Genomic DNA, 17,856 nt, shown 5'->3' with positions numbered 1-17,856 from the left:
GGACCTGGGGGTGTTGGTCAACAGCCAGCTGAATATGATCCAGCAGTGTGTCCACGTGGCCAAGAAGGCTGGTGAAGGGTCTAGAGAACAAGTGAGGACCAGCTGAGGGAACTGCGGTTGTTTAGTCTGGAGAAAAAGAGGCTCAGGGGAGACCTTATCGCTCTCTACAACTACCTGAAAGGAGGTTGTAGTGAGACGGAGGTCAGTCTCTTCTCCCAAGTAATAGGCAATAGAACAAGATAAAACAGCCTCAGATTGCATCAGGGAAGGTTTAGATTGGATATTAGGAAATATTTCTTCACTGAAAGGGTGGTCAAGCATTGGAACAGGCTGCCCAGGGAAATGGTTGAGTCACCATCTCTGGAGGTATTTAAAAGATGTATAAATATGACATTTAGAGACATGGGTTTGTGGTGGACTTGCAGTGTTACGTTTATGGTTGGATTCGATGATCTTAAAGGTCTTTTCCAACCTGAATAATTCCATGAGTCTGATTCTACCTGCATCCTAAGTTGGTGAGTACTAGGTCTGCTCTGGTTTGCAGCGCTGGAGGAGCTCTGTTGGTACAGCTCTGCTCTGTGCTGGAATGCACTGGTTTGAGTGGCTGTGGATGGAGGAAAGCAGGGAAGATATTAAGTTCTTCATTGGTTATTTAACTTCTGGGCTATGGTTTAAATTTGAAGCATGTCTTGCCATATAGCTTCACACTACAACCTTGCAGAGTCTCCTGTTTGTGATTCCCTGAGTCCATGAAAACAGGGCAGTCAACTCGGCTGCTCTGCTGCAGAAGAGTTATAGCTCTGATTTCCTTACATCCAACGCTAAGCTGAAACCCCAGTGTGGAGAGGAAGGATATAAGCCAACTCCACAAATTAAGAGTAGGATACTACTCTGAGTACTTTGCCTGCCTGTGGATGCACTAAACAGATGTCTGTGAACTAAGGGCAATGGGACAGTTTTCCATCTTATGTTAGGTCAGAAAAAGGAACAACTAGTCAACTAATGTTTAAGTGGCAGTCAATTCTTACAATTTTCTTTCCTTCAATACATGAGACAATGTCAGGGCACTGTGTCACACGATGGGAAATGCCTGGCGTGTCAGCATAGGTGGCAGGGAGGAGCAATGTTCCCAGATCAGAGATGTCTGGCAGATCCAAGGGCCCAGAGTGCAGCTGGAACACAGTCTCAGACTGGGACAGGCGCTGTGGTGCTGAGCTACATGTGCCTGATGTACAGCCCCCTCGGTCTAGGGGCAAGAGGGTCTGAGCAGAGGCCAAATATGTATGTCTTGAGCTTGAGACTCTGCAGGACTGCTAGGGTCTAATTCTACCTTCACATAGTCAGGTTATCCATCACGTTCTTCAGTATTTGAAGAACTTGAAAGTTATTGGTTTCCCAGTACTGAGGATGCTTTTGAAGACCAGAGTTGTCGCTTGGCAGCAGGGGCTGGTCTATAATCAGCATCAGGCTAAGAGCACAGGAGTCTGCAACAGTAGCTGCTGTTGGAAGCAAACTGTCCCAACACTGTCCCCCTTTTGGTTCAAAACCTCTTTGGTGGGCAATTTAGCTGCGCACAGTGATGGAGGGAAAAGGGCCAAGCAAGTACATGGCTAACTCCTCTTTAGTCTGTATGATGTCCAACGTGCAGCAGCTCGATTGCAGTTCCAGGTGCCAGTGCAAGCTGAAAGTCCTGCTGAGCTCCACGAATCAGGCCCACAGGTCCAAGGTCCTCTCATCACTGAGCTTTTCCCACATGTAATTCTAGAAAGAGCCTCTGGTAAAAGCAGTGTTCATCTCATTATCAATTCAATTTTTGTGACAGCCCTGCTAGAGCTCTTAATTTCTTGTGTTAAAACAACAAATGAGATGACCCAACTGCAATCTCTAATAGGTATCATGGGTCAGTAATCATTCATTTGTTATAGTGCCTCTCACCCGAAGGAAGGAGATGAAAATTTGTCCTCCTAATGGCAAAAGCTGTAAATTAGTTTTATTTCACTGTTAAATCTAGAGGCCTGAAAATTAGGATGACCAGACCTTAGCTGGGGAGAAAATGTGTCAGCTCAAGGGATTTTCTGCATTAGGCAAATAGACGGCTCATAATCACCCATTAAACAGTCACAGCAGCTGTCTCCTGACACTCTTTGCTACTTGAGTCGTGACTATCCTGCTGCACTGAACATGGTGAAACTTTTCAAGTTTGATGTCCAGTTCTGGGCCAGTGACCCCAGCTCCACTTCTAGCCATGGAAGAGAAGTGGACATCTCCTATAGGTGCTGCACAGTAATTTCATCTTTCCCTGAAGATGGGGATGTTCAAGATAAGGGAGATTAATTGCTCTGTAGAGGTACCCCTTACCTCCATTATTAAGGAGCTTCAGGTGAGTAGCTCAAATTTGAACATGTCTATCTTTTAGACATATATATTTAGGTGAGACAAATCCCACCCAAAATTTATCCGGTCATTTGTCACAGGTGTTTCTTCTGCTAGGTAATGCTATCCTTCTCCTTGAAGGCTTTGCAGGCCCCATGCATATAAAAGATGTTATTCTCAGTTAGCATGGACTTGCTGTGGGTTTGGAAATTACAGGTTGAGCCATCACTGCACGCTCATAGGGTGGAAAGAAGGGAAATGAAGAGTTTTAAAGACAGTTGGAAGCTATGTTGATCGGGGCATGAAGACTTGCAGGTACCTAACAGCCTTCACTGAGCTGCTGGTGAAGTCTCAGAAACACTTGAGTGGCTCCTCCTAGGAGTGTGGGTCTCTTTCTTGAAGCAGCTACACAAGTGATTCATGCCTTTGGTCTGACAGGTTACACAAAACACCTCATCTGCTTGTTAAGTTTGGTCCCAGAGGCCTGCCCAGAGCTCTCCTAGCCCTATAGAAAACCAGAAAGGGATGTAGTGCTCATCCCAACTAAGTCAAGTTGTCACAGGGGCATGCAGTTTGTTGCAGTAAAGCCATGCTGTTCAGGTGACATCCCAACAGGGAGCAGGGAGCAGCCTGAGCCCTCAGCAGTGGAGCCATGACCTCTCGCATGTAAACACCCTGACCCAGGGAGCAGGTAGGCAACACTGCAGCACGAGAGACATGGAGCAGATCTTCCCTCAGTGTCCCATCCCTGAGCCACCATGCTTCCTCCCTCCAGCCCTGCTGGTCCTTTGGGAAGAAGGAGAGAGGTTTGTTGTGGGAAAGAAAGACTGAAATGCCTTTGATGTGATGAAATGAGTGGTCTGTCATCTTGTTCAACAACATCACATAGAAAGCTCTATAAAAATCTCTCTACAGAAAGCTGAAAATAAAAAAAAAAAGAAAAATCCACCCCACTCTTAAACCCTCAAAACCCATAAGTGTATCAGAATAGTTGTACAGTTATTCACTTTTATGATGTGCAAGGTACGGAGTATTGCACAGCCAGACAAGTTTATAAGAACATGCATTAAGCTACCTGCATGGGGAGGACCTGGCTGAAATTAAAACATAAAAACTTCCCACAAGACAAGTGAGGGTGTGAAGGGGGAAAATTAAAGTGCAAGAATCGCTTTAAATGAGAAATGTGACACCTCTGCCCCCTTTCTCCAATGCTATACTTGCTAGGAAATTTTAGGATGGAGAGCCAGAGAGATCAGAGCCAACGGAAAGAGCCTGTAGTGCTGCAGCCAGACCTGCACAGCCTATGCCAATGGATTTCCAGGAAGAGCTTCCCCGGCTTTAAAAATAACTGGGCTCCAGGATCTGCAGCTCTGCTGGGCAACAGATCTCTCGCCTCTGGATTGTTCGTGGTTTCCCTATGAACAACATTGTCATCCGCTGGTGACATCCAACCAGTCAGCCTCACCTCAGTGCCTGGTAAGATGATAGAGCAGATCCTCCTGGAAGATGTTGAAACATATGGAAGACAGCTTTGTGACTAGAGACAGCCAACATGGCTTCACCAAGGACAAACCATGCCAGACTAATCTAGCAGCCTTCTACAATGGAGTCACTGCATCAGCAGACAAAGGAAGAACTGTGGATGTCATCTACCTGGACTTCTGTAAGGCCTTTGATACAGTCCCCCACAACATTATTACCTCTAAATTGGAGAGAGATGAGTTTGATGGACAGACTGTTAGATGGATAAGGAATTGACTAGATGGCAGCGTCCGAAGAGTTACAGTCAATAGCTCAATATCCAAGTGGAAACCAGTAACAAGTGGTGTCGCATAAGGGTCCATACTGGGACCAATACTATTTAATATCTCAATCAATGACATAGTGGGATCGAGTGCACCCTCAGCGAGTTTGCAGATGACACCAAGCTGAGCAGGGCAGTTGGTTCGCTTGAGGGAAAGGGTGCCATCCAAAGGGACCTTGGCAGGCCTGAGGAGTGGGACATTGTGAATCTCATGAAGTTCAACAAGGCCAAGTTCACCTGGGTTGGGGCAATGCCTGATATCAATGCAGACTGGATAGTGAATGAATTGGGAGCTGCCCTGTGGAGAAGGACTTGGGGATACTGGTGGATGAAAAATTTGATATGAGCCAGCAATGTGCTCTTGCAGCCCAGAAAGCCAATTGTATCCTGGGCTGTATAAAAAGAAGCATGGCCAGCAGGTCAAGGGAGGTGATTCTCGCCCTCTACTCTGCTCTCATGAGACCTCACCTGAAGGTCCACCTCCAGACCTGAGGTACACAGCACAGGAAAGACATGAACCTGTTGGAGCAGGTCCAGAGGAGGGCCACAAAAGTGGTCAGAGGCCTGGAACACCTCTCCTATGAAGAAAGGCTGAGGGAGTCGGGGTTGTTTAGCCTGGAGAAGAGAAGGCTCCGGGGAGATCTTATTGCAGCTTTTCAATATATAAAGGGGGCTGATAAAAAAAGACAGACACTTTTTACCACGGCCTGTGTAACATGACAAGCAGCAACAGTTTTAAGCTGAAAGAGGGTAGGCCTAGATTGGACATAAGAAAGACATTTTTTAAGATGAGGGTGGTGAGACATGGGAACAGGTGGCCCCAAGAAGTTGTGGACGCCCCATCCCTGGAAGTGTTCAAGATCAGGTTGGATGGGGCTTTGAGCAATCTGATCTAGTTGAAAGATGTCCCTGCCCATGGCAGGGCGGTAGGATTAAATGACCTTTAAAGGTCCTTTCCAACCCCAACTATTCTGTGATTTTATGCTCCCTCTTGCTGGTGGCACACGAGGTCAGAGTGGAGGTGCCAGCGGGATAGGGAATACCACAGGATTCCCTTTGCAAAAGGGCAATGCTGCAGGAGGGGCAGCATGGAGACTGACTCAACCTCTCCTGGCTAGCGGAGACCATTTTGTCCCAGATCTGAGGCATTTTGACAGGACAGGTTGAAAAAAAAAAAAGAATGCTGTTGCTCTCTGTGCTGTGCTCCTTCTGCAGGCATAGCACTGCAAACTCGGAGGCTGTCAATACAGTACCTTTCCGTAAACACGAATGTTAACTTAGAAGATTGTTGTGTGTGGGCTTTTTTGTCTTCAACAAAACCCTTTAAACTTTCACTTTATTAATAGAGATAATTCTTGTGCTGTAGGTGGAACATTATCTTCTCTGGCTAAGCTGAGCCTCCCTTTCTGTTCTTTCTTTCCACCTGTATCCTCCCCATGTGAAGAAAACTTCTAGAAGAACTATTCTTTGAGAATTTGAGGGGGAGGAAGATGGAACAGGCTATGATTTGCACAAAATGCAAAGAAGTATTTGTGACACAAGCCACAGAAATGTCCCTTTCCTTACTGCAAAGAATATATCCATGAAATAGCAGCATACATTACACAAACTATAAAAAAATTCCCCAGACTTGCAGTTTGTTTTTCATGCCCAAAGGTAATGGCTCACATTGGTTTTCTGGATTGTTCTGCATTTCTTCCCCTTCCTTTAGACTGACTGCACAAACTCAAGCCACACTTTCAGCTGACAGTGGAGTAATGACGAATTTTGGGTTGTCTCGTAACAGGGAGATTTTTCATTCAGCGCCGCACTCACATTGCAGGTACACAGAGCAAGTGCAAGCCGAAAGCTCAGGGCTGGGTCAGTAATGGAGAAGGGGCAGGGACACGAAGGGAAAGGAGAGTTACTCTGAGCCTGGCACACTTTGCTTTCCCCTCTTCACATCCTAATGCTCCCCAAACCTGCGCATGACCTCCACCACACCCCACCATTGTGGACAGGTTTGAGATGCCTGTCGCCCACCGGTACCAGCGGTGCCTCAGCAGGAGGGGGGTAAACATGATTTTAAGCCAGTCTTGCATTCCTCCAGACACAGTTCTCAGGAGAAAGTCCTAACCAAAAATAAGAAGTATCCTATGGCTGATATGCTGCTCAGTGATTGCTGCAGAGATGTAGGTGCGGGCACAGCCTATGAAACAGGACAGGGAGACAGTGTCAGCAGCGTTGGGTGCCTTGTCCTTTCTCCCTGCTCCACCTACACAGCCCCAGCCCAGGATCTGAACTCAGCTGTGATCTGCCTGGCATAGGCTTAATTGCTCATTATCCCATGCCAGTTGCAAGAGCAATGTGTCATAGACCATAGAGCAAATCCTTGGCTGGGGGTGTATGTGATTGGAGACATAAGTCCCACCAAGAGGGGTTGCAGGCCTGCTCAACAATCACCACCTCAATCCCTTCTCTCCTTCCAGCTGATCATTAATGTTTTTGCTGTCCTTTGGCACTCCCAGGGTGCGTTCCTAAAACAGCATTTAGTAAAGTTAAATGTCATATAACTGTGATAGCTGGAGGTTGCCTGATGGAAGGGAAGCATTTCGATTGTCTTGGGGTGGATTTGGTCTAATTATCTCAGATGACACCAGAAAATCTGCTCCTCTTGGAGACGTGCTGTTACTGTAGTAACTTGTAAATGAATATTGGATGATGAGTTATTAAAGCCAGTCTGAACTGGAAAGTTTATGAGCACAGTGGGCAATAATTTCTTCTTCTTCTTTTTTTTTTTTTCTTTTCCATATTAATTTCTTCCTCAGTGTGAATGTAAAACACAAAATCAACAGGTCAGCTATAGGGCTCTTGTGAACTCTGCCTCCCCTATCAGGCAGAGCAGATGCAGCCTGTAACTACTTTATCACTTTGCTTTTAATTAAAGCCTATAATGGATTTGCACTTTTTTAACAGGCTTTATGCAAAATACAAAGCGGATAAAGGATCAAGTGAACCTTCAGATAATTTTACATTTTGGATTATCTCTTTTTACATATGCGTGCTGTTCACTACATCACCCAGAGCCACAACCAGCATTGCCTCATGAGCGATTTGGTGATAAACAGGGTTACACCCTGCCCTTCTGGAGCAAGAACTGACAGTATATGATTTGGCTTCTGATACTTTCTCTGTGTGGCCAAGGGGATGATGTTTAGAGGCATCACCCTTGCTTAAACAAGGTATGAAAGTTATTCTACTCCAAGGCGAAGAAGGTAAACTTCTCCATGCCCCAGTGCCTCAGCAGTTGCAATGCAACAGCAAATACTCTCTACTTTGGTTTGTCATGACTGCATTGTGCCCAGTCCCAAAATGCAGCAAAGGGAACTCAATTAGCAAATCAGGCCCTGAGGGCACGTCCCACTCTCCAGTGTGGTTTCTTCTGTATCCATAGTGGCTACAGCCTGTCTGCAAGGCTGGGCAGTGTGCCAGGAGGAGGTTCATGGTCCTCCAGGACCGAAATGGAGAGGGAAATGGTCAGATTATCTCTAAACTACCAGCAGAGGAGAAAGGCCACGTTTCTGACCTGCCCACTCTTTCCACCTCTGTTGCTAGTGGTAGCTGTAACTCAGGATCTGGGGTCTGGATTTGTCCCCCGTAGCCATCTGCACTTCAGGGAACCTCCCTGTGGTACAGGGAGAGTGGTATAGGCAGAGTCTACCTTCGCTCCCTCCCCAGTCACAGTGGGGACACCAGCACCTACTCTACCAAAACGCGCTCAGTTCAGCTCCTTGCTTCAGTACCTCTGCAAAGGGCTTAAACGGTACTGAAAAGAGCACCCTTGTGGGCTTCTCCTCAAGGAACAGGAGCAGTTTATTGTCTTCTATTGTTCCCCTTAGTTTTAAAAGCCCTTCAAAATTTCCAGGAAGCCAATGTTTCTGTCAGGGGTAACAGAGTAGAAGAAAGGCAACGTGGGTGATGGTAGTGAGTGTGGGTGCAGGATAAACCTGCACTGAGCAAGGATGCTTCAGACATTATGTGCGTGTCCGGTCCTATGTATTTCCACAGTCGTGGTCTCATACTGTCTTTACTCAAAGCCAGGATGCCTTTTTTTCTGTTGTTACAGATCTTAAAGCTAAGATTCATCCTCAATTAAGCCCTTGGAGCAGGCACAGCCTGCTATATATTAGCATATAACTGCCAGATGCTCCACAGGAATTGCCCGTGCCCATGGTTTTGCTTGTATCTACTCAATGTATTTTATTTCTCAAAGAAAGCACAGAAAGTGATCTCAGGTAGGATCCAGCAAACGCAGTAGCTAAACTGGGATCATTTATCTGGGTGTCCATGACCCATCTGCAGCTTTGGCTGAGGGTTAGCGAGGGGGTACATCTCCCTTCAGTCTGAAACACGTTAAGTTTCAGTGTCCTCACACCTGGGCTGCCAATGGTCTGTCAAACTTGATTTTAAAGCAGGACAACTGGAGAGCGTGACCCTGCTCCATCCTGCCGGTGTCTACGCCTAGGTGTCTCTCAGAAAGCATCTATGAGACTGAAACACTTTAGTATGGATCCTGTTTCATTATAATTACATTGCTTTCAATATATTGAAGAATGTCAAATTTCTTGATATTTTTTGCTTGCATTTCAAGACTGCATGACAGACTATGCCAAAAACCCTGATTTTTGAAAAGCAAGCAAGGGATTTTAATTTGAGAACGTCTTTCTTTCCATCTGGGATACATTTAAAATTCTGTAACGTATTTTTGCTACATCTATAACTGCTACAAAATAAAAAACATTTTATTTTTTTCCAAAATACCTCTGAAAATATGTGGCCTCATCTAAAATTCAGGGTCCTCTGATACAGAGAAGTGTGGTGCTACAGTGCGGACGTGTACTAAAGCAGCATTTTCTCTGCATACTCAGAGGTGTGTAATTAGCACGAGGACAGCCATTAACACATCCCCTGCACTGTGTCACCAAGTCACGCCTGATTATGTTCCAAAGTGAGATTAGCAAAATGAGCTTGAAGTTGTCCTCTTGCTGCCATTTGATAGTAGGGAAAACAAATCCTTCCACTGCCAGAGCTGCAACTAATATTCAGTACTTAAGAAATTCAACTGATGCATTCATAATGAATAGGATTTAGTGTAATTAAAATTTTAAATAAATCCCCAACATGAGTCCTGGCTTGGACTTCTTAATTTCAGATATAGAAGTACAGCTTTTCACAAAATAGGTTGAGGGTTGGGTTTTTTTCTCCTTCCTTCTTTTCTTTCATCTGAGAGATTTACAAAATCTCATTAGCATACTAAAAAATAGCAGAAGAGAAATTAAATGAAGACCAGGATTAAAAGACTTGCTAGTTTCTTCATGTCACCTTTATAGTTCTTTTGAGCATCTATCCCTGTGTGGTGGGTGTAAGTAACGTGGAGGTGGATGTTAGTGGGTGGCAAAGCTTTTACGAGGCAGAAAGAAGCTGAGAATTAGAAAATTATTGGAGGCAGTTTCCATACAGATGAGAAGAAGCAATCAGACCCTGAGAAGCCAAGGAAGAGGAGGAAGACAGTAAGAAAACTGAATAAATGGCACATTTCACTGGCAAAGAAAATGTCAATTTGTTTCAACAGAAACCCTGAAAGCTTTCACCCAAAGCATCCCAAAGCTGCAGGCCCAGCTCCCTCCATGCCTGCAGAAATCCTGAGGTTAAAGACAGAAGTCCACCAAGTTCTCATGGCACGTTTCCAGGTTGCTCACCTACCTACAGGCTGACAGCATCCCGTGTTGTCCCTTGTCACACGTAAGGTGATGGAGGAGATAAAGCCCTGTGTGATACAGGAGAGTCGTTTGCCAGCAGCAAGCTGTCCATGGATGGCTTCTAGTCAGTCGGTCTCTGCTCCCGAGTTGCTCAACCTAGAGTCTTAGACCTGATTTGTGGATAGTTTAGTCACTTGTAGCTGCACCTGAGGTTAATGGAGGCTGGATTTTGAAAATATCAAGCACTGTAGGAGGCAATTCTATGATGAAAAAGCAGGAGCAGTGTGATATAAGACGGGCAACAAAATACGCTCAATAATCTTGGATCTTTAATCTCTCCGTGCCTAAATTCCTTCACTCTAAACTGGGAAATAATACTGCTGTTGTACTTCAGCTCGACACCATAGGTATCAGCTAACAGGTGCCTGTGATGCACAGAGACAGCCACAGCAATGAGTGTTGTAGAAGAAAAAATACATGACAAAATGAACTCTTCTCAGTGGCAGTTTAAAAAAAAAAAAAAAAAAAAAAAAGCAGTCTGAAATTTGGGACTATTTTTACAAGGATAGCAAAAATAAGCTCATCATCAAAATGCATGGGCTTCCATCCCCCCAGGTCCCACCATTTTATAAATAAAAGAGGTATCACAATAGTTTAACCTGGACAAAACTGCATTTTTCCCCACTGCCTTATTCTTAGAAACATTTGAAACAGATCTGTGTTATGAATCTCTATATAAATATGTGTATGTGTGTTTGTGTAAGCATGGTTTAATTTAATACATATTTTAAAGTCAGCCTGAATCAGGTGTTATCCCAAGCAACCGAAGTTGTACAAAGCTGTACACAATAGGGAACTGGATCTCGGAGTGGGGTCGGCCGTAGCAGGAGGCGGCGTTAGCACAGGTTTTTAACACGGTGGGTGAGTGCAGCCCCTCTCGACCCCTGCCACCCACCGAAGAAGCTGTTGTGCTGCCGCAGACACGCGTGGCTTCTGTGCCAAGTCTCCTGTCGTGCAGCCAAGAAAGCTGTGGGTGAGGAGGAAAGAGTTTGGATCTGCAGAAGGAGCAGACACAGGTTCCCCCTCGGGAGGAGGATTAGGTGGCTGTGTCTAAAGGTGTGCTAAAACTGGACCGTGGTGGAGAGGGAGCACTCTCTGCTGGTTCAGGCTGGCTGGCGTGTCCGATGGCTTTGTTTTCATCTCTACCCTTTTCTGTGTGACCCTGCTCAGAAGCTCTACTGTCATGGCCATCAGACTACACCATTGACTTCCCCGAGCAAATAGCCCAGCCCCTGGGTGAATTAATGAGTGTTTGGAAAGTTGTGTGTGTTCACTGGATAAAATGCAGCTGCACAGGTGTGAAGTGTATAGAATAGGATGATAATTCACAGCACCTGCTTTGCTGTCAGAAACCCTTATTGACTGGGCAGAAAATGAGTCCTTGTCCTCACTCCTTGGGATGTTCTCGGCACACGCTGCACTGTTCATAGGCATGTAAAAGGCTAATTTTTTGCACATTATGTGCATCACTATAATAAAAATTCAAATGAGGCATCCAGGCTCCCAGTATAAAACTGGGGAACACTGGAAAGTGCAGAAAGGTGACGATTAACCTTCACTCTGAAGACCTGAGAAGAGTTTATTCTTCTACAACGCGGCAGTGCTACGTGCCCTCCTTTTACTCCAGATCATCGGGGTCCGGGTCCTCTCCTATGGGGTGGGAGGACTGGATTCAACCCTCCCTTATCCTGAGGGGTTTGCATCGAGCAAATTCCCCATTTGCAAGTCAGGACCTTAATTGCAAGGCATTTGGCTGCTTTGCTCTCAGGTTTGAAGCTGTGCCGACGTGCAGCAGAGAAACGGGGCTTGAGGGATCGCAGTATAGCTGGTGCTTGCACCCCACAGGGCTGGAAGCTCAGCCAGCAAGGATGCAGTGTGGGTTGCGGCCTCTGTTTCCACTGTTTTTACCATACTTGACCTAAAGTCTTTGCTAGTCAAAACACAAAAGGTTCCCCAGAGCATGAGGAGCAGTACCAAAGCCCTTTCCCCTGGGTGGGTTCCTCAGCTTTGCAGCTGCAGGCTCAGAGATATGCTTGTGTCTCCTCTACCTCTTGGAGATCTCTACCTCTTGGACCTACCCTTCAACCTTCCCCTGGATTTTCTATCAAGTCACTGGTGACTAAAGTTGTACTGGTGGTAGGGAGCCACAGATTTACACCCTCATGTGAACAGGCATCTATTTCTCTCTCCACAGACTGTTTTCTCCAGCGCAGCAGGAGAAACCCACAGTGGTACAGCTCTCTCGTGACACAAATAGGGGCACCCTTCTGCTCCTCGTCTAGAAACCTGTAATACCTTTGTGGGTCTGCCCCAAGGATGGGTTCGGTCCTGGCTGCATGTAGAGAGTGATGTCTGGGGGGATGTTCCTTCAGCATCCCTTGAGATGAAGTGCATTGCACTCCATGGCTCTGCATGGGCTGTAAAAGGAGCTGATGTTCTTCAGAGTTAGCCACCTACTCATCAGACATCAAAGTTAGAACAGATGAGTCACACCTAGAGCAGTTTGTTGCATTTTTAGCAGAAAGCCTGTAGAAAGGCTGAGACAGGACCCAGAGGCCCCCTGTCCCAGGTCCAAATATAACCTTTTTTTCCCTTTCATTAGAAAAGCACCGTGTGGTTATAAACTACTCTTTGCCAAATGACTTGTTTTTAAAGAGAATTACACTGTAATAAGCTGCATCATTAAAAAGAAATTTTTCTGTGAGCAGCAGAGCCTGGTTTCCTGCGGTTTGGTGTCTCGCGGTGGGATTATCTTGCGTCTAATGAGGAGCACTCTGGCTGAAGCCTTTTCTCCTGTTCATAAGGATGCCGTCTCATGTGGGTTCTGTGGTGTCGATGTTACATTTGGGGTGAAACTGCTGTTGTTTAGGTTCTCTCCTATCTGACAATGTAATATTGCCCACATGGCAAGCAGTTCCTCCCCGGAGATGCGAAAGGGTCATACTTCTGTACCCTCCTGCCTCTTCCCACAAAACTAGTTGAAAATTAAAGCCTTTGAGACTTCTATTACATAGGTAAATTTGACTGAAATTGGCCAACGTGCTAAAAGGTATTTGAGAATAATACTGAACTGACACATGACACAACAATATAATAAACCTAATTTTATTAGGTAATCAGGCACTAAATGACGGAAAGTAAATACTGGAGCAGATTAAACATGGAAAAAATGTTCATAAATATTTATTCCATCATTTAAATGCACTCAAGGTGACCATTTTGTGCCCATTTTGCATTTCAGTTTTAGAGGTTCGATTCACAGCCATATGAAAGACCAACAAGGGCACAGGTACCCCAATAGTTACCCTTATACCTCGAAAGTAAAAGTAAAATAAAAGTTTTCTGTGAGACTATTTTTCAGATACAGAGAATTTTTAAACATTTCCCTCAGAATATTTCAAAATTTAGAATTTAGAAAAAGGAATGTTGAATAATTCAGAAACTAGATTTTGAGGATGATTCTCACCTAGTCAGAGAATAAAAATAGATCATGTGGTTTGTGCTGGATTTCCAGAATTTTCAGTAAACCTGAACTGAGCAAAGTCAGACCAAAAGTCCTTTACTGAAGTGATTCAAGGAAATGTTTCAAAAATGTGAGATGAAAAGGGAAATTTCAATTATTTGTACACACACAAAACAAATCACAAATGAAGGAAAGACGAAAGATACATTGAATAAATTGCTCATCATAACTTATTTTTCCAGTTCCTGAGCCATAGAAACGTGCTTGTCATAAAGTGATTTTTGGAGATACTTGTATTTTCTTACCTTGGATACAGTTTAGATGGATGAGCTACCGTTGCTCTCCATGCTTATCAAATTAGGAGAATGCATTTCTAAATTCAATTACAACCTCAGTGGAAATGGTTTCTCTGACTCTGGTAATCTTTGGAGAGGAATTATACACAGTCTATAAAGCTTCACATTTCAAAACCTAATTTTGAATGTTATTCAAGAGGTTAATTTAAGATTCATCTTCCTAAAGAGGAGTTAAATAAAACTGATAGAAGGCTGGAACTTGTCAAGTGGTTGAGAGGTTTATCAGCATGTGAGTATGAGTTCATTAGTTTTAATTAGTATAATCACTAATGTTGCATTAACAGTTTGGTGAGAGAAAGTAATTGCTCACACCCACTGTATTAGATTGGGAGATTAAAATTCATTTTATGAGGCAATTAGCATTTCAGGGATTTTTTAAAAGGCTTTTATGATCTGCCATTGCAGTAGCCTCCTTCACCAAAAAAGAGTTTAAATTAACCATAACTTTCATCCTAATGGGATGCAAAAATTAATGTAGAATTAAGTGTGAACCAGCTATCCCACTGCGATAAGCAAGCAGCTAAAGCCACAAACCTCGATTAGTTTATAATGACCTATTTTATTCCTCAGACAATGATAGTCATTTATCTGTCCTCAATTCATTATCTTCTTGGAAAGTTTATATTCTTGAATTTTATGCAACAAAACAAATAAAATATGAGGAAGGGAAAAGTAGAACAGAACTATTGAAATAATAATTCTTCAAAGAAGAAGCTTCAAGGTTCAATAATAGGTTTTAAATAGTCAATTATTCTTCATATTAAATGTCAGAGGAGGAAGAAACAGCTCCCTGTGATACCCAGTGCCTTGGGAAGAACTATGAATTTCGCAGGAGCAGCTGTTCTGCTCATCATGTCCCTTGGCAGCTACTGACAAAATGTGAATGGAGATCCAGGACTTTGTCATCCGGTTGGCAAGGAAGCCCTGGTCATCTGAGAGTTGGGAGAGCTGACCCCAGAGATTGCCTTCCAAAACATCCTGGAAAGCAAAAGTGCAAGTTCTGGTGGGAAAAACTGCTTGGGGTAATAACGCTTATTCATGTCAAGGCTGTAATGAAAGACATCATGGTATCCATAGAGAGATGAGACAATGCACCACTTGCAACATATCTGGCACCTATTATACTGGATCCCTCAGCTTAGGAGAGACGTAGACATGTTGGAGCAGGTCCAGAGGAGAGCCACAAAAATGATCAGGGATCTGGAACACCTCTCCTATGAGGACAGGCTGAGCGAGTTGGGGTTGTTCAGCCTGGAGAAAGAGAAGGCTTTGGGGAGACCTTATTGCAGCCTTTCAATACTTAAAGGGGGCCTACAGAAAGATGGGGACAGACTTTTTATCGGGGCCTGTTGTGATAGGACCAGGGGTAATGGTTCTAAACGGAAAGAGGGAAGATTCAGACTAGATAGAGGGAAGATATTTTTTACATTAAGGGTGGTGAAACACTGGAAGAGGTTGCCCAGAGAGGTGGTGGTAGATGCCCTCTCCCTGGAAACATTTAAGGTCAGGTTGGACAGGGCTCTGAACAACCTGAACTAGTTGAAGATGTCCCTGCTCATTGCACGGGGGTTGGACTAAATGACCTTTAAAGGTCCCTTCCAATCCAAACTATTCTATGATTCTGTGATTCTATGATTCTATGATGATGCTTGTCCCTGGTTAAAACAAATGTCTGCTCAAAAATAGCTGAATGAAGCCCAAATCTGCTATGACTTAGATGTGGCATGGAGAAGAACTGTTAGATGTTAGAAACGTACTGTTGTTCCCGCAATTTTGGGTACGTACATATGTTAAAAAAAAGCAGATATGGGGCAGTATCCTGGGAATTACATCAACCTTCCTAAAACCTATGTTAAAGCAAAATGTACATATATATGTGTACTCACATGTACTTTTAATTCTTATACTCCCTACAAACACCTCCAAAGGAATTCAGAGGGAGGCATTGTCCTCCTACGTTTAATCACCTAAAATGTAGGTACAACTAGACAGATTGTATCTGTCACAGACATATTGCCTTAGTCACTCTGGCAGCGGTTGCTACCACCTTTAGGAGGTGAATTACTCCAGCTAGGATCTGAATCCACCGCTGGGAAAGGATGCCTCCCTCTATTGACTGCAGAGTCAATCCAAGGTAACCAAGTTTCTGTCTTGGATGGCTGAAGTAAATGCTTAAACTTGGGTAGGATGAATCATGACGGGCATGCCTGTGCCTTAGGGTTTGCCTACTCACAGAGTTATTTTGGAGAGCCATTACTCTTCCTGAATAGCATTACGTGGGGATACACTTTTAGTTGAATAAGACAAGACTCACTCATTTCTCTTCAACAACATCCGCTTGACAGTGGTAGAGTGGTTTGCTTCCTAATCCTCACATGGAATCCTTCCGCAAGAACTGCTGCCTTTTCAGCTAGCTGCCTTACCTTAATCCAAATTTACTTGTATATATATTTTAGTATAAAAATGCCCTAAATTTGCCATCCATCCACCTTTGAGAGCCATTTAAGATTTATGGAGATAAACGCATCAATTAAGCACAATACATTGACAAAAAAAAAATAATGAAGGCATCATATACAATAAAAACTGACTTTTATTTCACAAATTATGGGTATTATAAAGCATATTGTTTCAGGAGAAATGCCTGTATTTGCCAGTGTGTTTCATTAAAGAATAATAAAACCATACATATTTCATTTCCTTGTTCTGAGCTGCAAGAGCCTTAACTATATAAAATGCCCCATGCTGTCCTTGCTTTGTTGGGCTTTTTTTTCTTTTTAATCAGATTTTTCCCCAAAAAACTAATGAAATCACTCTTTAAACACATACATCATTTTCATCTGAAACAACTTATCATGGCTCAAGTGTTTTTTCTCTTCTCCTGTAGAACAAGGCGACTGCCAGCACCTTTTGCTGTGCAGATCCAGGCTTGGAATGCCCCTGATCTCAGCCTGGCTTCAGCAGTGCTGAGTTCCTGGCATTCCCACCGGTGCTGTTTCGGTTGGGGTATTAGGTGACTGTTGTCTGCAGGGTCTACACCTTGTGTGTCTGCGCCAGTTCCTCGTCCACCTGCTATCACGTTGTAATTTCTCTCTTTTCGTAGTATGCACCGACCCGCTGTGCAGCTGCACAGACGTCCACAGAGCAAGGTGTCCTTCCTCCCTGCCATCACCACGAAGCAGTACACGACCCCCAGCTGGTTCCCTGCACGTGCCCGCTCTTCTCCTGCCCATGGGAAGGGCACCTGGAGGTGGTGGTGTCCCACCTGAGGCAGACCCACCGCATCAACATCCTTCAGGGAGCAGAGATTGTCTTCCTGGCCACGGACATGCACCTGCCCGCACCCACAGACTGGATCATCATGCACTCTTGCCTTGGCCACCAGTTTTTACTGGTCCTCAGGAAGCAAGAGAAGTATGAAGGCCATCCCCAGTTCTTCGCTACGATGATGCTTATCGGTACACCGACCCAAGCTGACAACTTCACCTACCGGCTTGAGCTCAACAGGAACCAGAGGCGCCTTAAATGGGAGGCAACCCCCAGGTCGGTCCTGGAGTGTGTTGACTCTGTCATTTCTGACGGGGATTGCCTTGTGCTGAACACTTCCCTGGCTCAGCTCTTTTCTGACAACGGAAGTCTAGCGATAGGAATTGCAATAACCACCAGCAAAGTTCACAACACCGAAGACGAAATGTGAGGGGGAGGAAGAAGAAGAGGAGGAGGAGGAGAAACTATGGTGCTCTAGCTGCCTTGTGAGAGCCAGAACTTGCGGACTTTTCGGGGGGGTCTCAGGTCTTTTATGGTATTTAGTACTCATCCACAGTGGGCATTATGTAAACATTCTGTGGTTACGGTCTCTGTGTAATGTATTTACCATTTTGTTAATACAATTTTATGAGAAATTTTAAAGAGGCTAATCAATTTATTGTCGCCCTCCAGCAACACTGGAAACAACAGCTTTGTCCTGGAAACACCAGCCTGGATGACTCATTGAAACCTCTGGTCTGAGCATGCTATGCAAATGTGTTTCCCTCATTGTCTGACTAATTGCCTGGTATTAAG

At 44.5% G+C, this 17,856-nt stretch overlaps 1 protein-coding gene across 1 annotated transcript in view; it reads left to right on the top strand.

Annotated features, from left to right (window-relative positions):
* The window catches only part of SIAH3 (siah E3 ubiquitin protein ligase family member 3), a gene marked incomplete at both ends in the record, with an annotated part of 49,256 nt that extends 31,765 nt beyond the window's left edge, over positions 1-17,491 (top strand). Inside the window, one exon of the mRNA XM_082498586.1 lies at positions 16,898-17,491. Coding sequence (XP_082354712.1) covers positions 16,898-17,491 — 594 coding nt within the window. The remainder of the gene's footprint in view (positions 1-16,897) is intronic.
* Positions 17,492-17,856: the final 365 nt, after the last annotated feature.

Source organism: Vanellus vanellus (assembly GCF_965231255.1).
Source record: "Vanellus vanellus genome assembly, chromosome: 1".
Lineage (NCBI taxonomy): Eukaryota > Metazoa > Chordata > Aves > Charadriiformes > Charadriidae > Vanellus > Vanellus vanellus.
Note: the sequence above shows the minus strand (reverse complement) of the source record. Positions and strands in the feature narration are given on the sequence as shown.